The sequence below is a fragment of the Bradysia coprophila genome, assembly GCF_014529535.1.
Source record: "Bradysia coprophila strain Holo2 chromosome X unlocalized genomic scaffold, BU_Bcop_v1 contig_26, whole genome shotgun sequence".
Lineage (NCBI taxonomy): Eukaryota > Metazoa > Arthropoda > Insecta > Diptera > Sciaridae > Bradysia > Bradysia coprophila.
The window spans coordinates 343,937-370,102 of NW_023503313.1; the positions used below are offsets into that span (position 1 = coordinate 343,937).

Here is a 26,166-nt window from a genome sequence, read left to right on the forward strand (position 1 = left end):
AATTTTTATTGTCACCGGACCGTGAACTTCAGTTTCTGCACCATTCCAGTTGCAAAGCAAATGTCGCCCACCTGTTACATTCCTCCCTAAATCTGCTAGATCGTAAATGAGAATGACCGATGGGACAGAAGAGAATCACGTAACTGGAAACTTTTCAATTTGTCAATCGATAAATTCCATAGTAGGTTGGTTTGTTCAACAACTGAGGACAATGTATAACGAATCGGTGGTTAACAAGTTTGATGATGTGAGCGAAATAATGTTTTGCCCCGGAACAGGGCCTATTTTAGAGAATTTCAATTCTGAAAATTCGGAAAAATAAAAAAAAAAATCTGAAAAAAGTTGCAGAATTTTTTGTGAAGTTTCGCAGAATTTTTCTGAATTTGTCAGAACTAAAATCCTCTAAAATAAGCCCTGCTCCGGAATGTATATACGAGAAAAGGGTGAACAATTGTTGTCAGTTGACAATATTCACATAATATGGAAAACTACTGTAGCGATTCATGCGAAAGAATTTCTTTCAAAAATCTATTTTTACAACGGGAAGTTTTCTTGATATTCAACCCGGATGAGGCAGTAGGTAGTTTGTTTTTGTTTTTTTTTTTTCATTCAGTCACCCTTTGGATTAGCTAATTCCATGCAGTAGTAAAGTAAACTAGACACGAGCGCTTGATTTGACTAGGGACCTGAATGATCCAGTCGCCTGATTTTTCAGTCAGTGTTCGTTTGACTTCATTTTCATGCAGTGTAATAGGTCCCTTATTTGACGTTTCAAAAGAAAACCGATTCTGCCTGGTTTATTTAACTCTGCCGTGTTAATTCCCATTTACTGTGCGTAAAATTTCAAACTTATTTTCGTTAACTGAAGACAGGTTCGAACATTGTCGAATTTCAAATTTGGAATTGCTTCCGGCGTTTTGAATACATATTTCGAAATTAAAGGTACAACAAATAGAAAAAATCCATATTCTAATACATCGTGTGACAATTACGTTTGCCAAAAAAATAGTCAGTGCAGCTGTTTAAACAATTATTATTCTTTAATAATTCGTCGATTTGTAGCTTGGTCGAACTGATGTACTGAGGTGAAATGAACAAATGAGTTACATGCATCCTATTGCTCACAATATGAATCATAAGGTCAAATCGATGTCATTGAATTGTGAATTTCGCATTCATTCGAGACAGAGCATTTGTTTGCTGGAGAATGTGAATGTGATCCGGTTTAGGGTGAGGATTTGATTGAAATGTTAGATTCTTAACAACGCACAAAGGATGTCCGCACGAAGCCGGATAGTAAACAATTGCGGATGTGGAGGTGGGAAGTCCAAAATGTCTGATACCATTACCGATAATATTGTGGATGTCCTTTACAGCTTACCATATCCAGATGACTGTATTCATCAATGCAATTTACTCAAAATACATTCATTCTCATTTGTGCCGGAATAGGTCTGAATAACACGGCTAATTTTAGGCTGGTATTCGACTGTGTTTTTATAAACTAATTAACATCAACAATGCTTTCTATTTAATCAACCGGTAAGCAACATAAAATTTTGAATGAAATGGAATCAACGACTGATTCAACAAAAAGTACACACAAAAAATGAACAAAATTCATTTACTCCGATCAGAATTTGTTGCAAAAAGTCGCAAAACACGTAGAGTATGTTGGTACAAATACAACAATAACCTAATTATATTAGAAATATCATATTTGAAACGAATAAGTTGCCAATTTTAACCTATTTGATATTCAAGTTCGTTAAACGTCCTCCGATTTCCGTCTTTTTTTGTATGTTTGTTTGTTTATTTTGTATTCTTATGTTCAGCATATTTTACATGGCACATTATCGCGTTTACGACCATAATGGTCGGACAATGTTATTTCATTTGCGAATGGAACGACGAATATGGACAAAAATATTCTCCCAATATATACACCCAGCCAAGGTGTTAGAGAGAGTTACTTTATGTTTGAAAAATTGTTTATTAAAATATGTTGCTTCAGACGACCGTATGTAATGAAGTTGATTTCTTGTAATTATTTTGTGGGCCTTGGATTTATCACATTAGTAGATATTTTGTTGAAATTAATTTTCTTAAATGATAATTGCAAATAAACCACAAACGTCAACGTATTTTCATCAATAAAATGGTGAAAGAACAAAAAAAAATATTTTTCGTGAATTTTGTATTTGTCGTCGAGGTGTACGTATTTTGATATAAATGTTATGTGTCGACGTTATGTTAGTCAATATGTTAGTTTTATCTGCTTGTAAGCAGTAGCATGATTTTTTTTTTCGATTAATCAGTGACAATATATATGCATTGAGAATGGAACGCAGTCAACATTCGTCGATATATCAATATTCACTGACTGTTTAGTACTTGGATTGCAGGAAATTACTTCAGTTGTTAACCTCATAGACCTCATAAAGAGAAAACGTTACGTCATATTACTATTGAATCTGCTACTTCATTTGTTTATAGTATCCTTTTTTGTGTTTTGTGTAACAGATGAAACAGGAGCGCAAGATATTAATTTCGCATATCGAAATCATCTTTGGGAGGTGTTTACCACCATATAAATTCGAAGGCAAGAAATTAACCTCAAACTCACCACAGGACTGACTTTCACAGCTCTGAGGAAATCGGAATTTAAACAGGGCTTACTTTAGAGAATTTTAATTCTGAAAAAACTGAAAAAATTCCGAAAAAGTTCCGAAAAATTCTGAAATAATTTTTCGGAATTTTTCAGAACTTTTTCGGAATTTTTTCAGAATTTTCGGAATTTTCAGAATTAAAATTCTCTAAAATAAGCCCTGAATTTAAATCAACAATGTTTAGCGTCGCAGGTTCAGTTTAGTTATCCCTGTACTCAATTTACAATAAATATTTGGTTACATCCATCGGAAGGGCAGATTTTTTGTGTGTTTCAAGTAAAGGTCAAGCTAGCGCAGACAAAGACCGATGGACAAAAATTATTGTTACGCCAATAGGCAATATTGATGGACACAATTTGTGGCCGTTCGTCGTTAGCTGAGAAGTTGAACCATTGAGTTGAGGAATAAATATTCTTTTTCGAACTTTCCAGAGGCCGATTTCGTGCAAAACCATCTTTTTACACTCCAAAAGTACAATTGATATCTAGATACCGATTTTTTCCCGTTAATTCTGGTTTTTGGGACACATCGGATGGTATGCGAGGTATTCTGTAAAATGAAGCGGCAAAATAAGAGAATTCTAACGACAGAAATGTTTGCAAGAATTGTGTAGTTTACGTGAGTGGCATTCAGCGCTCTTGCTCATTAACATTAATATTTGGAGGTTGGAGGAGGACAATAAGACAGGTGCAAGTCAGTCCATTTCGTTACTGGAGGTCTGACATTAATAGATGATAAAAGTGTGACGATAATAGTCGTTTTCGTTACTGCTTACACGAAATGAATCTGATTTTTCTTTGACTGTGTTGACTGTAGATGTAAAGTAACTTTTTCAGGAAAACAGAACGCAATACCGCCAAGGGTCAATATTACCAATACCAATATTATCTGGATTTGTTTCCAGTTGTCTCTGCAATTAACTATTATTTCCGAACTTTCTGTTCGGTATGATACATTCCCATTATTTCAATTCCCAGAAACCTATCTACAAATTATATTTCTATTTATTCGTAGATCGCTGATCACAATCAGTATCTAACTACGTTTCAATTGGTGGTCTTGATAGCATTCAATAATTAAAACAATTTAGAATAATTTATTTGTTGAGCTTGGGGATCTCTGCTTCGGGTATTAAGTCAAAGTCGGAACGTAATAACTTAGTGTTAACAGACATTAATTGCATAGCAAATCGAATGTTAATTATACGCAGCTATTTCTTCTCAAAAATTCGACAGCAAATTTGCTAAAAAAATCAATTTTGCTAAAATCGATTTCTGTCCTATCGATAAAATCGAAATTCCTCAGTTGTTTAATTAGTCAATAAAAAGTGGCATTTCGCGAGTATGAATTGATTACTTCGTATGTACAATTTAATTAAACCAATTAAGTAACTTTAAGTACAAACGTAGCGACGCAACAATGCGACAATATCGTTTGTGTTGTATGTTATATGTATGTACACAAACAATGTTATTGTAAAAAAAAACATTTTCGAAATCAAAAGTTGTCTATCCGATGGAAAAATATTATAACATGAAACTTCAGTTAAAAAAAAGCGAAACAGATAAGAAAAAAATCTTTCATCACGGCAATAATATGACAATTATTCTAATTAGACATGATGTCGATACTACTACAATTAAAGTTAATTTATATTGAGTGTATCACAACATAAAATGTCTTTGTTTTGGTTCGTCGAGACACAAAGTCATTGAATGCCAATTAAAGTGTAGTTTTCTTCTAAATTTTTATTATTCGATGGACAATTTAAGTTCGTTTGATTAATTTGTATAGATTTGGCATAAAAGCAACGAATACATTTATATGATTGAGAGAGCAACGGAACTGATACTAACCATGCGATGAACGCAACGGAAAACACATACGTTTACTGATCATTCGTGAGTTCCTTTCAGTTTTTTTGCCACGAATTTACACTCAAGTATGTAATCAACGTAATCAACTGTCGCTGATCGGTTTTAAGTAAGTCAATATATCGTTGTTGTGTTATCGGTGGATATCCAAAACATTATCCGAATTATTATTTTCTTATCTGATGTCGGCATTCTGTCAGCATGTTTTGTGTGCTATTTTGCACAGACAATTACCAATACATCATTTGAAGTAAGATTAATAATTAGATTTATCATCTGAAAAAGTCAAAAGTCGATAAAATTCGACTTATTATTTGTGTTCTGTTGGAATTAAATGTGAACTTGAAAAATATACAGCGCATTGGATGAGTCCCATGGTCAACCATAAACTAACACGCGAATTAATTGTGCTAGAAGAATTCCTAAAAATCCCTGAGCAGCAGATTTTAGGTCTTACATTTTGTCATTTTATTTAAGATTCCATGATGGGGAAGATATTGCCAAAGTAAAAACAGGGAGGTAAAAATGTGCGGTATTTTTAGAGGTTTTCGCAGGCAGAAACCGTTTGTTTAGATTGTCGGAGTAGAATATATCCGACAAAGTATATCTTACAGATTTAACATTCGTGTAGATTGACTCGTTTTGCTTGATACAAAATCTTTTACTTCATTTGTTTTACCATACATTTTGCTATATATGGGAACGCTATCTTCAAATCATAATTTTTTATATAACAATCTTTGTCGATAGCAGATGAGTGGCACTTTCTAACAAGATTTGAATGTTGCTTGCGAGAGAAATCTTTTTTGGAAAATTTAAAGAAATTTTGACTTATTGATTACTCAAAATAGTCCCTGGGACAAGAGACAAGACCCATACCCCATCCAAAATTTTCATTAAACTTTTTAAGCAATTTTTAACGTAAAACATAACATGAAAACAACATTGACAATCCAAATGTATAAAGTTACTGTCGTCGATTAGGTAGGAGCTCGTTATGATAAGATCAACCGAAACGACTTTCTTTTACATTTTTTAAACCTCGCTTATTATTTGGTTGATAAGTAGCGACAAATTTAATTACGCAGCAAATAAATTAAGCGAACGAAATATTTTCACAGTTCAAAGTAATTGATCAAAAGTGGTTGTCAAATGTTGAAAAAATCTGTACTGGCCCCATATTGAAAGGCCGCCAACCGTAACAAATGCTGGCTAGTCATCTGATATCGACAAATATGACAAATAAAAGCGAACTCTAGTTAGTGCTATCTATAACAAAATATGTAGTAAATCTAACTAACAAGCTATCTAATACTAGACGCTATTTGAAATCGAAGAAAAAATGATGGAAGAATGGCCATACGCTTGCAATTTTCAGAAGGTTATAACTAGACATCACAAAAACGTGTCTCTCATGTAAAATAAATAACTTGCAGCATCAGCATCCAGCCATTTACCTTTTTCGCGCTACCATTGTTTATTTGTAAGCCTGTTATTCTTGTTAATTTCGTTGTCTCATTTTCAGTATACTATAAAATTCGGTAATAAGAACAAAGATTTGATATTGACCCGAAAGTCGACTTCCAAAAATAAAACGTTTACGAATCAGAAAGTATAGTGAAACACCTAAACCAGTTAAACAACATTGATTTGCAAAATGCTAAAGTAACGATAAAATTAAAAACAAATAATTAAAACGATAGCGCAACCAACAAAACAAAAAAAATTGAAAATTTTTCGTTTAGTTGGAAGATAACGCGAAACATAATTTTCATTTTAGCATCCAGCGTATACATAAAGTCGGGAAGGTGCTAAGTGTAAGACTAATAAAGTTCACTAAGCTTATTACCCGAAACACTTTTTTCTTTCTCAATTGTTTTATTACGTCACTAATTTCAATGTGAAATTGCAATGTATAAATTCGGCAACTAAGCTATTGTTTTGTTTTACTGGTTGTCATGTACAGTACACAGTGTACACATTGTCTGTATAGGAACGAGAAAAAAAAGTAAAATACATTTTTACGGGGGACTATAAACAAATTTTCTGTTCTTAAATAAACGGTTTTTTTTGGCGGTTGGTAAGAACGTATTATGGTGTAATACAATGAAAATTATTAGTGTAAATATTTGTTCTGAGTAACTATTTGAATTATTCGTTTTAATGTCCACAAAAAAGTTATTTTTGGTTAAGATGCGAATCTTCTAAGCAATTTAATGGCTGTATGTTTGCATTGTGTGAGGCTAGCAACTTTAGCGAGTGATTCAGAGAGAAATTAGCATCCCTAATGATTGTCGGTGTTCCGTTAATCATCTGTCCTCAGTTTATAATTGTAAAGAATGTGATGAATGTAAGGTTTTTAAAGTTTTAATGGTTGGATGTTTTAAAAATAACTAAAAATTGATAAACTTTTGTGTAGTAAGACAAAATAAAAGTTATTCTCCGAAAAATGCATACGAATCACTTTACAGACGGTCGTGCACTCTGATTCACATTCCTATTTTATGCCAGTGGAATAATGTCGGAAATAATACTCTGAGGCAACACATTCATAATTATCATCGTCAATTATTCTAAATTTAACAGTTCGAAAAACTCATAAAATGCATTGTGCAAGGCGTTGTCAAATAATTGAACATTACCGGCTTTACCGGATCGATATTCGCATCGTTCATTAGCGCTTTGTAAATAATGCTCTTTATGGGAACGGTAATATTTCCCGGAAACAATTTTTTTTTTCTTAAAGTTTTCTATTTTCTTAGTTTTGATTTCGGTCAGCATCTCATTTTTTGGGCGAAGACTTTTCAAGACGAATAACAAATTTGAAATTGACCAACTTCAACAACTTTATCGAGGATATTATACCGAAATGCAATATTTGAACACTGGCTGTAAGCCATTGTCAAATGTTTAAAGACGACAATCCGCTGGTAGGAATAGAATTGCATATAAATAATCTGTCATGTCGCGAAAATGAGTGAGTGAGTGTTCGCACAGATAAAAATATAGACCTCGATCTAAATCTTTTTGGGATTAACAGTACGCGACCGAATCTTTTTTAGAATTTAAATTTAATCCCCTCAGGGATTACTTGAACTTATCCCCAAATGAGTAATCCCTGAAGGAATTAAATTTTAATCTTTTAGGCCCTGACGTTTGACGCTTGTTTATGTTTACTAGTTTACTCATTTTAATCTGATCTAAATGTTATTTGTAACGCAATAAAAAAAAAATATTCTAACCCTTTCTACTTTTACTTCAGAAAAAAAAAACGATTTTTACGGATATTGTGATATTATAGTTTTTATTACCCGGGACCTCCTGCACTTCAGTCTACGATCTTACCACTGCTGCAATTTGTTCTTAATCCCAGCGTGGCTTATTGTGAACCGTTGTTTCAAAGAAACTACTTCCTCGTGTGATTAAAATTCAAATTGCCAGATGACAAGATCGTCACTTCAAACCTCAAAGTTTTTCATGATTTTCATTTTTATATTCTTCTGAAGTTTTCTTACCATTTTTTATAAGTATTTAACCATTTAAATTCAAAAATGTCTGGTTTCCCGTGGTAATGGGGATAGTTCGCGGCTAAAATTGGCCTTCCTGCCAATTTCGATCTAGATTTTCTCTATATCTGTACTAACTTTGTAATGTTTACATTTATTGGTAGTATCTTTACAGACCGACTTAAAACTTTTATTCTGAGCCTGGTATGATACCAGTTGTATCGTAAGGCAGAATAATCCATCGGTAGTCCCATTGCCACATTTTAAGACCAAATTAGTTTTTCTCACAAAACCGTATCTTGCTCGTAAATCGTGTTCAAACTCAATTAACTCAAAAGTGTGATTTCAAGACAATCAAATTATGAACGGAAAATAATAAGCAGTAGTATCGTCATTCAATTCCCAATATTATTGTTTAGACCTACTTTTAATCCCTGATCGAATTACATTTTTTCAATTTCTGGCGAAGATTAAAAATCTAATCCCGAAAAAATTACTTTTTTAAAGTAATCCCCTCGGACCTAAAAATTCTAATCACATATTTTTGTCTGTGCGGCTTTCACTCGATGACACGGTCGTCGAGGGGATACGATGGTCTTTCGAATGATTGGACCATGTAACATTATCAGCTACTTTTGAGATAAGTCTCACGACTAGCCGTCGGCCCATCCCCAACAATAAAAACTGTTTTACCTTTACAGTTGTTGACATTACGAAAATCATGTGAATGGAGTTACTTTCCTCAAAACAATTCTTTTCCCCTACATATAATGGCATCGAAATGTAGTGTTTCACATGCTGCAACAACTTCAATTGCTTCCCATGTCTTATTCGATACCTTATGATACATAAGAAAATCAAATTTTTCCGTATGGTAAAGGCATATACCAGTTGAGAATGTCTTCTGGTGTTATGTCTGACCACTTGATCTAAAAACGTGGATTCGGATATCTCAATGCTTCGGAGTATTCGTAACGAGTCCTTTGTACATAATTGGAATTTATGTCATTTAGCCGTCCATCCCAGCTCCAATAACACAAACTGATAGATTTTGTTATTCTCACAAAAAGCGTTTAGATATTGGAGGTTTCTTTCTTTTATTGTCGTCGGTGTTAAGTATTATCTAATCGCTTTGACTTATTCACGCTTATGAGCTTATTAGATTGAAACAATCATAACGAACAAAGAAGAATTAAGAAAATCGACGATAGATATTCTATTGCAACAATAACATGTTCCAATGTTATGACCTAACCGATGAACAATTTTTTTCTAATTTATCATAAGTACATTCTGCCGAATAATATTTGCTATGAACCAAGCAAGATCCTCTTTTAGCAACAACATTTATCGCTGGTATAAAAAAGACAATCGTAAAACAATATTTGTTCCAATGATTTGGTTGGTTTTTTTTTTTGAATTTTTTATAAAACAAATTTGCTGAGTCTGTGTTTGCTGTTTGTTTTTGAGGAAAAAAAATCGCCAAACTCATTTGATTTGACTGTGTTGACGTTGCGGTAAATAGAGAGATTTTCGCTATGAAAACATCATTTCTGGAATCTTATAAAATTTTTTATTTATTTTAATTGCGGCATTAAATACACAAAAGAATTTCTTTAATTAATTCAATTCCATCAAATGATTAAGGCATTAGATGCAACAAAAACGAATGCGAATTAAAAAAAAAACGCTAACTAATCAACCTGATTCTGCTGCTTTAATAATTTAGATAATTGTTACATATCACAAATTTATTATTTATGACAAATATTTCTTGCCTTGGGCTTGGGTGGCAATGTTCACAACACACAATATTACGAACTATTTAAATATTTAACCTTTCACAAACGGCAACTGCATGCATCAGACATCACAGTTTTCTCATCACATATGTTCCAGGGCCGATATTAAAGTTGTTTGTGAATATAGGCATTGATATGTTTTTATCGGTTTCTCCACAGAATAGTTCAGTTACACTTGTCGATGGAGACGGAAATTTCTTCAGAAAACCTCGACGGGGAAAATTGAAAATGTCTTCGACGATCTCATTTTTCAGTCAAAATTCATAGAATGGGATACAGCCCGGTATTAATTGTTCATAAGTTAAAGTTTTTTTTAAATAATTTTATTAATGTTGTAACTGCTTCTCCAGGGAAAAAGACTTCATAGGGACTGAGAAGCTAAGACAATTTTAGGGTATTAGATTCCCTATCAATTCCAACACAATTAACACAATTTTACGCTTAGCTAATGTCACTAAGTCCTTATACTCATTTAGACTGCTTCTATGAATTTGTATGTAGAAATATACCAAGTGCCTATTTCAACATTTAATTCCCCTAAAATAGGCCCTGCTGGGAAGTTTGTTTTGTTTAGAGAACCAGACGTATGTAACGAATTGCCGGACTGGCTCAAAAAGGCACTTAAGGTGAAGAAATTTTTCGAAAGGCCAGGCCGGCACTGCGGATTAGCAACTATGTCATTTGCTTCCCACACCGTTTCACAAGTCGATCGACTTTATTTCCAAGACCTAAAAATTGACCTGTTCCTGCGGCAACAAATCTCTCAATATGGGTAATGACCCATAATCCAAGTAATCGTTTCGTTGTGTTAAGTACATAGATAATCTGAGGTTTTAAATTGTGATACAAAATAATTTACGAGGCACGTGTTGTTGGAATAATTTTTTTGCAAAATATGATTCTCAATTCATTGGGTTCAAAAGGAAATTGAGTTATTATTTACAGCCAATGTGTCTGCTGACTTAATACACTCTATACTAAATTAGGTAGACAAAGTTTTTCCGAATTATTTTGAATCGGCACAACATTTCATTGTTAACAAAAACATGTCCAAGCCACATGCTTTGTAGAAAAAAATGTGGTTGTTGTTTTTATTTAAAAAAACGCTTAAAAACTGTAATAAAAAGGTAAACAAGTAAATACAATCGAAACAAAATACACTGCCAAATCGATTTATTTTTAGCGTTATTCCATACAAAGTCGATAAAAGTACGCCGTAATTGCAAATCGCTTTTAACCTTACATAATTGTTGAGTTTCGAGGATTATTTTTTTTGTTTGTTTGTTTGTCATGACATTGTTCGCCGATTCGCGAAAAAAACATCTCTTAACCTAATTATCGTGTGCAGGTTTTTATACTGTGCACGGGAATGCTGATATCAGCGAAACAGATAGCATAATTGCTAAACTGCTAAACAATCAATTACTCACTAACCATTTCTTATTACGGTACTTTTAGGTGGTACCGGCAGTGGATCTTCAGCTGACGGTGCGTGTGTTGCCGACGATATTGAATGCTTAGAAAATGTTCACGATCGGCTCGGAATGGAGGCTATTAAATCTCTTCATCAACAACTGGACGATGATGACAATGGTAATATTGATCTGACAGAATCTGATGATGTAAGTCGTTTTCTAAATATTTTTGTTGGCAAGCTAGTTCAAGAAACATTTTTAAATTCCAGTTTTTACGCGAAGAGCTCAAATACGATTCCGGCTACGAAAAAAGACATAAAACTTTTCACTACAATGATGATACACAAATTTCGGTAAAAGAGCTATGGGAAGCCTGGCTAAGATCTGAGGTAAAATTCGATTGATCAGCTGACCAAATAACCATCACGACATGGTTTCTGTCATTCTTTTTCAGGTTCACAATTGGACCGTTGAACAAACGACGGATTGGCTGTCGCAAAGTGTACAACTTCCACAGTATGTTGAGCTATTTCAGAAACATAAAGTGTCGGGTGAAACATTACCCAGGTAAATTAAAATTGAAAATATTTCCAGTCGCATCGTACCATTCGTGCCACCCATATTCATGTTCGCATCGATTCATAATTTTTTTTTTCGTCAGTCATCGACGAACACATAAAGTCCGAAAAATAGCAACATCATGTGTACATTGTTTCGGTAGGTCAATTATTTGTTTAGGTGACGTTCAACAATGACATCGTCCATGAAATTTTGACTACAATTCTCTATCCGCTTCCACATAATTCCTATTTCCTGCGACACGATCAGCCGACATAGTAAAATCCCTCCCTACAAAATCTAAACGTTTCAATTGAACGAACCCTTAGAGCAAACGATGTGAAACGAACGCGGTTTCACTAGAATGTCCATTAGCCGTTCTTGTGGCACGATAACGACGATAGATGTTTATAAATGATTTGCTTTCGAGTAAATATCAGCTTTTATAACTTGAAAAACAGCGTACCGCATTTACCGACAGAAAATTTGGATTCCAAATTCACCAGACACATTTTTATGTATGAAGATCATCTGTTGTTGCGTTAATTAACATAGTTTTGCATACCTATAACAACGGAACTGTATTCCATTCGACAACCGACGTTGAATAAATTAATATCGAAAATACTTTGACGAAAGTTCTTTCTTAGTCAATGTGCAGATGTGTTGAAAATGCCCTTCGGATAGAGACTACAAGTTCAGGCACGAAAATTCCATTACAATCTATTGTTTATGTCACACAAAAGAAACCACACAAGTTTCAACAATCATTCAGATTAATTAATGCGATTTTTGTGATGCCACGTAATATTGGTTTAACACAGAAGCTTGTGTGGTTTCACTCAAAAGTGTCCGCGAAAAAAGAATCAATTTCGCATGTTTCCATCAGTGGAACTGCCCACATGAAAAATTTATTTAGCTTAGCTGCAGATTATAGAACTTTCGTCTCAATCACTTATCCGAAATGGAAGAACATTACCGATAAAATCTAACTGATAATCTGAATACAATCCCTGTAATCGGATAGATATGTGCGCAGCGCATTCTGTATTAAATAGTTGACGTAACATAAACATTACTAAACATCAAACGAAAAACCCGTGCAATCATACGTCTGCCTTTGTTGTTCTTCTCTTTCATTTTTTCACAATAGACAAAAGCTGCATACTTTTCATTCATAATTTAATTACAGTGTGCAAAAGTAATTTACCATTGAAACATTGAATGAACATTTCTGGTATTTTTTTCTACTTTCCGATGAATTAGACTTGCAGTTCATAATATGCACTATGTGAGTACTGTATTGGGTATACGCGATCCTATACATAAACAGAAAATAGCACTGAAGGCAATGGATGTCGTTCTTTTTGGACCACCAAGAGGTAAATGAAATTTTAAGAATTTTTGAAATTATTTTTTCAAAGATTTAACCCCAAATCATTGGCGACCGCTGTATTGTCTCTATCTCTCTGTTTTATTTGTACGAAAATAGAAACGGGTACGAGATGGAAAGATTACTTTTTGGTAACGTTACTGCTAAGTGCTATCATCGGTTGTTGGTATGCCTATCAACAGAACAAGAATGCAAAACGGCATCTTCGTCGCATGGTAAAAGATATGGAGGGACTGCAGCGAGCTGAGAATGCTTTGACGGAAATGCAAAAGGTAAGCTAATTTGTTTGAAGGTTGAATCGATCTGATGTAATTATTCGCATGCAATGTTGTTATACGACGTTTTACATTGTTCATTATGATACTGGAATTACGATCAAAAGTATTCAACATTTTAATTGTATTGACGAGAGATTGAGTTGTCTTACAAAATTTATTCGTTGCAGGAACTTGAATTGGCTCGCTTGGAACAGGAGAATGTAGCGACCGAAAAGCTAGACTTAGAACGACGGCTCAAAGAAGCACCGTCTCTGTCATCATCCAATTCCGATCTGGAATTGCAACAATTAAAGCAAGAGATCGAAATGCTGCGTGCCGAACTGTCACGAGCCGAAGTCGAATTGGTGGACCATTGCTGGACACCACCGCCAGCGCTGCAGTCGTGGCTGCAGCTAACTTATGAACTCGAAAGCAAGCATACGCTTAAAAAACGTGTCATGGCCGAAAAGCAGCTTCAATTGGCGCGGGAAGCATGTGAAAAGCTGAAACGGAAACGGTCCAGTTTAGTGGGAGCCTTCGTATCGACACATGGCAAGAGTATCGACGATGTCGATCGCAGTATTGTGGAAGCGAGGAATGCACTTAGCGAAGTAACGGCTGAGTTGCAGGAACGATTGCAGCGGTGGAAACAAATTGAGTCACTGTTAGGATTTAACATTGTAAATAATAATGGCTTAGCATATCTGGAGAATGTACTGTACAATAGAAATGGATCGGCGAAATCATCGAGAAGTAATTTACAAACAAAAAATGATTTTCACATTTTGCAACTGAATTTACTAATGGAAATTTTCCGTTTTTTTCTCTTTTTGCTTTCATTTCAATTTTAGATCGAATGTCCGGCAGCCAAGACGAACTTGATGATGAGTCTGTTCAAGGTAAGCCCATCTTAGACAATTTTTCAATGTTTTCATCGGAGTAGCGTTAAAACGAAAAAAAAAACAAAACCTCTTTTACATTTTTGATTTTGGAAGCATTACACACACCATAATTTGCTTTTCAAGTTTGTGTTAATTTTTCCTCTTTTTTTGTTTTTTAGTTTTTAACTTTTTTTTTTATTTTGGTTTTACACTCAAAACTCATTCAAAAATATAATTGACAAGTGTGAGATTTGATATTTTACCATTTAAATAACGATGTAGTCTATTATTGTCGGCAGGTAGTTTATTCTCCTTTTAATTTAATTTTACTTCACACCACAGAGAAAGTATGTAAATGAAATATACGTTGGGTTGTTTAGCAAATTTTTTTGAGCAAATATTCATTTTAACGATCGGTGTATATGAACGATCCCATTTTGTCGCCATTTGAAAATTCCACTTCACCTTCTATTGGGCTTATTGGGCACGGTTTCAATCATTAGCAACATTCGATTCAGAGCCAAACATTTTCCAATATTTTCCAGAAATTTCCTCAGTTTGTAGAAACTCCACTACAGTGGCTTCTTTTAGTTCAGAGTTTTAAAAGTCATCGATGTTCACAGTCAATTAAGTGTTTTTACTTAATGGCACTTTGGCGCAAAATTTTAAAACACCTAAGTGAATTCAAATTTCGCGTCAAAATATCATAAACTAAAAATCACTTAATTGACTAAGAACATCGATGACTTTTAAAACTCTGAGTCTGATAAATCAAAAATTGTGTTTTTGTAGAATTTCGTAAATAATTTCTAAAAAATGCTTAAATTTTAGCAAATTTCTAATAATTTCTAGAATTCCAAAACAATTTGTAAAAATGACCTGCTTTGAACGCAGATGATTTGATATGCCAACGATCGGATCTTGACTTAAAACTGACTAAACTGACCTGACAGGTTACGTAAACATTTGTTTGGAAATTTCAAGTAACTGAGGCTTTTGGTTTGTTCATTCTTTCCACGGTCAAGGAAAACACAACCTGTTTCAAGTGGCGTGAAATCTGACCTGACAGATTCGAAACCATTTTCAGGCTATGCCATGATCCTATCAAGAATTCTTGAAAATTTATCGAAAACACATTGTTTACACCATTTTGATTCCTCGAAGATTGGTCTTGAATTAGGCCAACATAGACATCGTTCATGTCGCGTCCACATAAATTTTCCATCATCGGCCGTGGAGATTTTTTTATAATATTTTAAGAGGAATTTCTTACAGCTTCTGCTAAGAAAGCAACATAACCATTTGGATCATAAATTTGCCAATTGTTGCATTGCATCGGAGCATGGAAAATCCACTAAGAAATAAGTCGAAAATTTCCTATTTAGAGTTAATGTGGAAGACCATCTCATGCCGAAATTCTCGCAGGAATTCATTGTTGGCTTACCCCATTTACATTTTTAAACTTATGTGTAGAAAATCGTAGAACATATTTTATTGAACACGATAAATTTAACACTTCGGTACCACTGTGCCATAAGCCCAGAGCATCTTTAAACCAAGCAATTGACAGAAACAAACCAAACATTCCAACTGCTCGTAGTTAACGAAAATGTACATAATAATATCGAACCGTTGCAACGAACCAGTCGATTATTTTAGTTAGTTTTAGTGCTTGGTCTGACGATGCTTTGCAAAATCATTGTAGAAAAAAACATCATAATTCTGTCGATGTCGGTTTTAATTGACTGAAATTGGTGTCAGAATAACCGCATGGATTACATTTACATTTGAAGTGGAAGGGAAAGTTTTTCATTTCATCGTTTCGCACTGCGAGGATTCGATATGAATGATTAAGGGAACTATGCAAATATTCTACTTTAGTCATAAGTCTCATGCTGGGCGACAGTAGCTAGTATACTAACCCGCAGGGATTAAATACATTACTTATTGTTGTAATAATTTATTTATTAATCGTAAATCGGTTTGAATCTGATAAACTTAAAAATTTACTTTCTTTTTCCTTCATTTTTGTAGATGATGATGATATATTTTATTGAGAAAAATTATGTCGTCCCGGTGAAAATCAATGCATAAATCACTATATAAGCTATTATAACGATGGACGTATTCGCGATAAACAATAAAAACTGATTTTCCATGTTTTATATAATATTGTAATGATAACAGCACTTGTACTTGTCCTTGTCGTTTTTTTTTTTGTTTAAATTTATTTGGTTCGTTTCGTTGTGATTGAAAAACCGTCAATATTTTTGAAATCATAATTTATGAGACGTAGCAATTTATGGTTGGCACAATGAGCGTGACGACAATTTTTTTTAACGTCTTAATGGTTTTTGCCATTTAGATATCTTGTATTAGTGCGAGCGTACAATTTGCACTGCAAAACGGTAAGATTTTCTAGAGAGAATGTAGTAGGACCTATTTGAGAATTGGTCGAAACAGGACACTTAGTGCATCGGTATTATAAATCTAAAATTTCCTAGATCACACCATTTTCTTTTCAAGTCTTTGTTAAGTTTAATAATACCGTCCTGATAGACATCAGATTGATTATTTCGTCCTGCCACGGTCACAGAATAAAATTCTGACACTGAGGGTTTTGAACAGTTTATGCATTAATGCAGGCTACAGTTCGGTCATTAAAAATTTGTAGTAACGGTTTATATAATGGCGTCACTCATAAAAATGAATTGAGTGTTTTTCTAAACTACGAATTGCTATCAATTGCAACAAAACGTTTCTCCGAAAGTGTGTGACCTGCAGTATGTAGTCTGAGAAGCGAGATGAACAAAGAAGAGGCGGGCATCTTTTATAAATGAGATCTGATACTAGCAACTAGCAACTTGTTTGGTCAGAAATGATCTCGAGACTTCAGTTATTCTTTTTCTTTGAATTACCATCCGAACTATCTAACGATTAATAATATAGGATCGCTCGCTATGAGATGAACATTTTTATTTTTATTTTACTCAAACGAAACGGCGTTTTGCTATTCGAAATTACAGTCCAGTTGTGTCTCATAAAATGCAACGACAGGATAATGCAATGCATGACACGATTTCCACAATTTCATGTTTAATTTAATTTTCTTTTAGAATCGAAATTAAGTCTACATTCTATTGCATTTAGTAGCGTCTGTACGACGAAACCGAATTCGCCGGGATGTTTCAAGTTCTTTAATTTGTGAGCATAATTTTAAATCAAACGTTTTTTTTCTGGCTGGTCTAACCATGTTGATGCAAATCTTTTCACTTTCTCAATAGCTGTTTTGGCGACAAAAACGGATTGTGTTCAAGTGCGCAATCGAATTAAATGAAAGAAAATAAACTAATCTCCGCTTTGAATCAATGAATGAGAAGAGTTTTTTTTTTAAATAATTAATTCAGTGAACTATACCTTTTAAACAAGGAAAATTACCTACAATTGTAATAAAATATTTATTTTGTACTTATAATTATAAAATGTTAAAAAAGATTGAATCTTTGAATATGAGAACAATTTCTTTTTAATTGAAATGATAAAATGATTTAAAAAAAAGCTTAAAAAGATGCTTCAGACTCTAGTGGTTTGTCGATTTATTATAGTGAAATATTTTAAATATTAATGATAGACTCAACGGTCACGAAAGTAATTCCTTCGAACATGTGTTCCAAGGTGTCACGTTAATTACTTTCGCGAGAAAAAGTAACATGTAGAATGTTGATTGCGTTACAAGATTGTTTGATTTTCCGGAATGTTTTCCAATTAAAAATTACATTCAACTAGTCGGAGTAAGTGGTATTTTAGAAAATTAAAATTTTTAATGATCAAAGCCACATACACTGACTGTCGATATTAGTTTTTGTGTGTGCAGTAATTGCATTAAGTTAAATGTAAGTTAATTAACCGTCACTGCCGGAGTATGCCGTGTAAATTGTTTGTGGCGTCTTACGATTTCAGACTCAGTCTGTTCAGATTTATTGCGTTTTTTAATCGATAGTACTGGCATCACATTTTGATTGTCAGCCATTAGTATGGCTGCATATTTAAATCGGAACAAAACAGTGAGAATAACATCAACATTCCAGGAAACGAACAATTTTCTAATGCATCGAATGTATATCCCAGATGAATAACTCTTTCCAGAAATGTATTACATGGCTAACAGGTCGACTTATTAATTTCACCAAATTTTTTGATTTCGTTTCCATTCAAACGTATTGAAGTTTTCATACATTAGGACTGTTAGATAATATCAAATTCGTAATTTTGCTGTTTTATTAGAAAATATTTTGTTATTTGCATGCTTGCACAAAAAGCCATTTTGTTAATTCCTGATCCGCCTTAGAACGTTAATTTAAAAGCGAGAGATTTATCTAATCCGTAAAATAGACTTTGTTTGCTTTACTGATTTAATTCACAACGTCCATTCGCCAATTCATAGATCAGTTCAGTGCCTAGTGTACAGTAAGATTCAAAATAAAGGTTACATTTCTTCGTTTCGGCTATAAGTGAAACCTTAATGTTGGATCTCAATTCACTAATTGAATAAAAGATTTGGATCACTCCACATAATGTAGTTCTTATTGAATCAAAAAATACATCACAGAGCAATGCCAAGTATTGAAACATGTTTTTGATTTTTGTAAATTTCATGAACTTCACTGAATCACTTCCTCAACCGTTAGCGAACACATTTTGTAGACAATTCATCCAATAACTATAGAAACCGTTTTTCAACAGATTTTACGTCCTGCGTAGGAACAACAAACACGCTACGGACAGTAGTGGTCATGGTCGTGAACATTTCACGTCGAAAGTGCGTAGATAAGATTAAACAACTTTTCACAAAGTCTTGGCGAAATGTGACTCAACCACTTGTGTCCGTAGCGTGTATGGTTTTGTTTTTTTTCTGATCAAATTTCCAATAGTTCAGAGAATGGGATCGGTTGTTGCGTTCGGATTTAGAAAGATCTTATTCAGTTTGGCAGTTTGGTTACTTTTGTTACAAATATCGCCGTAATTTTGAGTATTAGACTTGACAATTTCCAGTTTCCTTGACAGTTTCGGCTGGAGTAGTCCAGCCTGGTACCGAAGGCCACTGAGAAAAAGATTCAGTATCGTCAACAAAGTGTTAAACAAATCCACATTGATCTCAGACAAAAACTTCTTTATGACCTAGAATGTTGACGTAGAAGTCAATGTTATGTCTCTTCTCCACTTGAAACTAACATTCTGCCTGCTCAGAAGAAGTAAGGTCAACCTGTTCCATTGCAATAGTTTCTGTAATGAGCCTTCACAATGTTGAATGAATTTGTCGCTTAGACAAAAAAAAGTGTAATGAAACGTTTAAGATTTATAATTTAATAAATTTCAAAGAAATCGAAAGAAAACAGAAATTTAATTTTACCTATTTTTTCTGCTAAGTTTACATTAATTAATTGACATGTACAGAAGATAATAATTATTTTTGGAAATAATAACTTTTTTCATAAAACCAATTCAGACGCATTTTTCGTTTTGATTTAGACATTTAGTGCAATATACTACATCTTAGTTGTGATGATTTGTTTGTTTGATGTTTTTTTTTAATTGAGCGCGCATTATAGTTAGAGCAAAGAGGGTTTGACGTGATGTGTAGAAAAACAATTTGGTCGTTTTTTGTTTGGGGTTTTCATTCGTTTTAGCACTCTAATATAGCCTCTTATGGTGGTATATCTAGAACAGGTGCTAAAACAGGTGGTTCCTTTATTATAAAAACGAAATTATTTATTGTTGATTATCCAATTTAATAACATCCCCTTCCCATTTGTTTAGCAACTTTACAAGGTAACATTTTTTTACATTTTTATTTTGCTGGTACAACTCACCGACCATTTTGCACCGTAAATTTTCCAGCCACCATCACCATGCTTTTACCTATCTATCTTCTCTTCATTTATATTTTAATTTATTGATTGATTTAAGCTAATTTCCTTTAACCGACAGACATTCGTGACAAAATAATACTCAAATTAAAGAAGCAGGCCCGATGACTTGTTTGAAAAGATTTTGACCAAAGTAAATCAATTGAAAATTAACACATTTAATAGATACGGAAGGCTGCGTGCTTATGCCATCTAGAACTTCGCTACTCAATGCCAAAAATGTTTGTGCCGGTTTTGGATTAGTGTATTTTCCAATCAGCTTACATCGTAGAGAGATTTAATAGTGAAATGTCTGTATTGAACGATTGATTTTAAAAAAATCGTTCCTGAAATCAATAGTCTTCAATTCCTCAATATTGCTCAATTTTCAGTCCTGAAGCATCCAAAAGTAAAACGTGGCAATTTCTCAAGAACGTCAAAAATTTGATTAAATGGTATTTTTATGTTAGGTACAGGAATACTTACATTTTGACTTTGGTTGCTCTATGCTGGATGCTGACTGGAAAATACACTCCGATTACCTCAAAGACAATAAAAATGACAAAACAAACATTTTTTAGTCCTATGTAGTGTAGTATTGCAGAGGCTTCAAATCCTGTCCTTATGATTGATTGATATAAAAGGCTGGTAGGTCTATTCCGTAGCTACGAGTTACAGGAAATTACCCAAATTATCAGCTTTAATTTAACTGCCGACTGACAATTAATTATTGAGAAAGAAATTCTAAATATTTTTCGCCATTTTCCAATTGTCATTCAATCAGCAAAAGTTTTACTGGCTGCTGCATAATAATTAGCATTGTTCTCAGTTGAAATACAGTGCATGCATTTTCTTGGGCTTTGGTTCTTCTCCAAAAGGAAAATCCCCATTTTTATACTTCGACACGATCATAGGACAATGTCTTAATAAATCAACGAAACCTAAACTATTCATTACAAAACTTATTATCCGAATAGAAAATAAAAAGATTTAAAAAAAAATTGAATGAAAATTCGAATGGTACAAGGGAAGAATTTCTGCATTTCTATGTTTAGGTGGCCGTGTGTATCGAGACGATTCGTCCGGCAGTGATGATGGTGAAGTTGTTACATTTATTGTTGGTAGCGAACCGTCATCGTTACGTTTGTCAAGCGTTCCCATATCCACTACCGCATCATCACCAATGTGTTATCCTGCTTCACATTCGTCCTTAACTAGTTTAGCTGCACAGAATTCCAGTCATCCGATGAGTACCTCCATCATCGAGAGGTTCGTTTTCACATTATTATTTTTGGTTTGTTAAATTTATTATTTTCTTATTGGTTGGCTGCCGTAAAAAATAGTTCGCCCAGTGTACAAGACGACAATATCCGTGCAAGTCCTTTAACAATGAATCAGGATAAGGTAGTTATGCCCTTGCCTCGTACCAAAAAATCGCCAGCTACTTCTCAAACATCGCTAGTGAAAAGCGTTCCCCCTCCTATGCCACCGCCGAGACGTGTTAATTCTCATTTAAGGTTTGTTTTTATTTTATTTTTTATTTTTTTGTTTCAGTTTTCTCTTTGTTTAATTGTATAGCTCATTCAGTTGTCTATTTTATTCATTCCTTCCAGTTTAACTTAAAAAAGGGAACAACTGAGAATGGTTTGGTGTAAAAATATAATTTTCAATTTTTTACGTTTACCTTTCAACCACACGAGTTCTGTTTCTATTCTTCCACTTCACGGCCATCATGTAGAATCACTGAATCTGTTACTTCTTTTGTTCTTTTGCGTCATGTTTGATGGAAAATCTTAAACTTCATTAACGCAAATTTTACTATAAAAGAAAAAAACAGCCAGAGTTGATTGCTCATTCTATTATCGATAACCAGGGTTTAATTATTGTTTTCTCCTAATTATCGCCAGTGATTGTTGGCATTTTTAATGTTGTAGATAGGCATCAGTCTGTGGTACTGCTCTGACAACACTCTCATTTTCATAATTTCTCAGATTTTATTAGGTTTCTGAAATTTTTAATTTGTTCTAATCACCGAAATTCTGAGCCTATGTTGCGGTACATTTAGTAGTTTAGTATGCTGACGTGAGTCTTTCTTGCTATGAAACTCATTTCCGTGAAGTGCAGTGGTGATGACGGGTGATTAAGTTACTATAATAAAACAGATCTGAGATCTAGTGGATGACGCAAAGTAACTGAGGGTTGAGAAACATTATCTCCTGTTTTGTAACAAATTAAATCGCTTCTTGTGCTACCATTTCTATCACTTGTCCCAGAGACATTATAATGTAGAAAGACTAAGAACAGTGTTAGCGAAAGCAATGATAGAACCAAAACACAAGAGTCTACTGGTAAGGTTCACAATAACAGCAGATATGTCTCTGTAGGTATTGTTGTTCATAAATGGCTCCAACTAAATAAACCACTGAATGGGTTATCGTGTTAATTTGTTCCATTTTTTATGATTTTTTTCTTTTTTTAAATTTAATTTTTATTTGTGCACACACTAAACAATAAAGGAAAAAAACATAAATTATTTTTACAGAATGAATCGAGGTCAAACACCTCTTTAGATATTAAGTTTTCTCAACAAAAATTAGAAAATGGTATGAGAAAGTAAGAGAACGAACGACAGAACTTTTCGATCGTAAACGAGAATGTATTTTTTTTTAAATAACTCCTTTGAATTCTCATTGAATCAAAAATCGAAACAAAAAACCATTTCGAATTTATATTAAAATCGAAACCTCATCAAATTGAGTCTCCATTTTACTTTCTTATTAACCAAATTCTATTTACAAAGAATTTTTTAGTTGCTGAAGCATTTTGCAATTGAAACTAACCAAGCAGCATGTTAATGAACCCGATTACTAATCAAGACTAACATTTTCCCGTTCCGTTTTATTTTTATTTCATTGTTCTTGTTGCGAACCTACCGAACCCAATACCAAAAAAAAAACCGAACGAAAACGAATTTCCAACATCAGTTTCACCTTTAACAGCCTTAACCGGGCTCAAAGCTCAGACGTGGAGCCCCTGGAGTCCACTGCATCATCCATTGTATCATCAACGACGTCGGCACACGGTGATACCCAACCAGAAGACACCTATTCGACCGATTCGTCGAGCTTCGATGGTGAATTCAAAAAAAGACGTCGAAAGTTGCATTTTCCATTTGGTAAGAAATCGCACAAAAACAAAAATGCGTAATTTGAGAGGATCGTCGTTAAGTTTCGATGATACGGTTTCGGTGAAAAGCAATCCATTCTAGAACTGTTATTTCGATAAATTTGTTTGTTATTTTTTTCATCTGTAGAACGAGGGATACATTGCATATAATATAAAATTAAGGAAAATTACAACAGATTTACAGTTTTGATGACGAAGTAAATTTTTATTTAAGAAAATAATTTATGATTGAGATATAAATAATGTTGGAATAAAGGAAAAATATAAATGAGTTTTATGATATGAACTGTGAAAATAACAACACAAATAATAATGATGTACAACACATAGGAAAATAATATTCTACACAGAGTCGTACGTAGATTCACCACCAAACGTATCATTTCGAAATCGGGTAACTTTCACTGAAGAGCAATTTTACCGTTACCATTTTAGCGGTATTCGGTAAAATGAAGTTGATAATCGCGGTCACAAAGTCACTACTTGACACCTCGTACGTAGCAGTTACGAGTTCGAAAACCTAGGTAGTTTTTCGTCCTAATTCTAAATCACTAAAAAAATAGTTTCTAGGGCGTCAGAATCCGGAGGGAGCTATCCCAATTTTAATTTAAATGGAAAATGCATTGGTGCCTACGAGATGCAATGATGTCACATAGATTAATCTCGCTCGCACCTTCAAATTTGCCACTTCAAATTTAACTTAACTTAAAATTGTGAAAGCTTCGGATCCTGACGTCCTAGAAACTATTTTAATAGTGATTTAGAATCAGGATGAAAAACTGCCCATATTTCGAACTCGTAACTGCTACGTTCGAAGTATACACCATATGTGACGTAAATTAACAACTACACGAGTCCTTCTATCTCTTAGTTTCCAAAAGATGTCTTTTATTTCCTTCAATCTACATTTTTATCATTTCTATACAAAATGTGTTTACCTTCATTTTTTTGCTGTTGAACCGCTGGTCGATTAAATTGCTCTTCAGTCAAAGTGTATAAAATCCAAAATAGTTGCTAGTGGGAGCTGAAATGTTTCGTTACAAATGGTTACATCCTACTAGCAAACAAACGAGTACGGAACTTCTTTCGAATTGTTTTTTTTTGACGAGTAGCAAACCGTCAAACCAAAAATTCGAAAGCAGGCACGTAATTAAAACTGTTTATAAATGCAGAAAGAAGTGATGATTTGACTACACCACAGAAAAGACACTTAAGTAAACTACTCGTTAATGTTGGTCTGTCGGTGTTTCTTAAAACTTTTAAACAGAGCTCAGATAGAATAGGTTGACTAAAGTACACATCCTAACAACAACACGTCTAAAAGCCAAAATTTTCGTGTGAATGTTGTTGAAGGCGAAGCCGTGCGATCCTTACCCATAAGAAAAAACTAAAATTTTCACTTGTCTTCCGTCATTTTTTAGGCATTTCACTTTCTTTCACTTTATTATAGAAACAAAACGTTCGATTTTCTACGTCTAGGGTTGCATTTAGTTTCCCAGCCCGAAAGGCCGAATATGGAAACAACGCGACAAAGGGTAGTTCTTCATCATATAAAGGAGCAAGGTTTTCCATGCGACTAAGACGAAGTTTACATGTGCTTTTCATTTTTCAATTCTTTCGACATTCGTAATTCTTTACATAAAACTTTGGATTAAATGGAAAGTCAATTTCTCGTGTGTTAATTCATCGTTTGCGTAGCATATGAATCTATGAAATTCACACAAAAAATGGACTTTTCTATTTTCCAATCTGACATCCCACCCCACTACTTTAGCGATCTATTTATCTTTTTAAAACTTTGCCGCAACTTGTCCAACTTGTAACGAGTGTTTATCTTTTGAAAGACAAAACGTTTTACTAACTAAATTTCTGCTACACTTATAGAATGTAATTGTAATGGCACTGATGGAAAATAATTCAATATTTAACCATAAAAAATATCGTAGAAACACAAACTGAAAACTGTGTCAAAGCCAATATTTTTCAGAGATAAACAAATTAACACTTTTTGTAGTGAAATGCAAACGAGTATAATAACCGTAGTAAATTCAAGTATTGTGTAAATAAAATGAAATAGAAATATAAAACGAGAGTGTATATATATACGACGCACAAGTTAAATAAGATTGTTACAAGCATATTGAAAATGTCGATTTTGTGATAGAAAAATTAAAAATGCGTCCCTACGCCCAAACCTCAATTCATTCCCCAATTAAGTGAAACAAAAAGAAGGAAAAGGAAGAAAAAAAACATTTTAAAAAAACAAAATTTTTTATAGAATTTCTATGCTGTTAACACTGTGTACATAAGACAAATGAATTTTCAATTCGTTTTTTATAAAAAAAATCAAATTTCAAAAATTTAATAAATCGAACCCGAAAAAAACGAGAAAAATGTTGCGACAATTCATCATGTGAATAGCCACACCATTATAAAGATGATGTTCGTAAACTTCTGCGAATAGCTTCTGTGCAAGAGAAATACTATTCGTAAGCATCATCGACAAATAGCCAAATTATTGGAAAGATTTCATTTGCCAACAATTCCACCTATAGGTGAAATATGACTTCTGCATCGTCCAATATTAGTTTGGCTATTTGTAAGCGATGGTAAAAATTCGAAAATGTTTCAATAAATTCAGTGTATGACATACAAACTCAGTTAATTGACCGAACATCATTTTTGATGTTCTTAGCTATCAAAGAACGGACTAACACTA

General features: G+C 33.6%; 1 protein-coding gene across 6 annotated transcripts in view; it reads left to right on the forward strand.

Annotated features, from left to right (window-relative positions):
- LOC119069088 (stromal interaction molecule homolog) overlaps nt 1–25,679 on the forward strand; it is a 28,027-nt gene extending 2,348 nt beyond the window's left edge. The window contains exons 2-12 of one of the 6 annotated variants that reach the window (XM_037172972.1): nt 11,310–11,473; nt 11,536–11,655; nt 11,721–11,833; nt 13,091–13,206; nt 13,317–13,489; nt 13,663–14,227; nt 14,326–14,373; nt 21,317–21,530; nt 21,605–21,778; nt 22,804–22,864; nt 23,261–23,364. In XM_037172972.1, the coding sequence (XP_037028867.1) occupies nt 11,310–11,473; nt 11,536–11,655; nt 11,721–11,833; nt 13,091–13,206; nt 13,317–13,489; nt 13,663–14,227; nt 14,326–14,373; nt 21,317–21,530; nt 21,605–21,778; nt 22,804–22,831 (1,715 nt within the window). In that variant the 3' untranslated portion in view covers nt 22,832–22,864; nt 23,261–23,364. Of the gene's footprint in view, nt 1–11,309; nt 11,474–11,535; nt 11,656–11,720; nt 11,834–13,090; nt 13,207–13,316; nt 13,490–13,662; nt 14,228–14,325; nt 14,914–16,389; nt 19,098–21,316; nt 21,531–21,604; nt 21,779–22,803; nt 22,865–23,245 lie in introns of those variants that run through there. The other 5 variants (XM_037172970.1, XM_037172971.1, XM_037172974.1 and 2 more) reach the window with 5 other exon arrangements.
- Nucleotides 25,680–26,166: the final 487 nt, after the last annotated feature.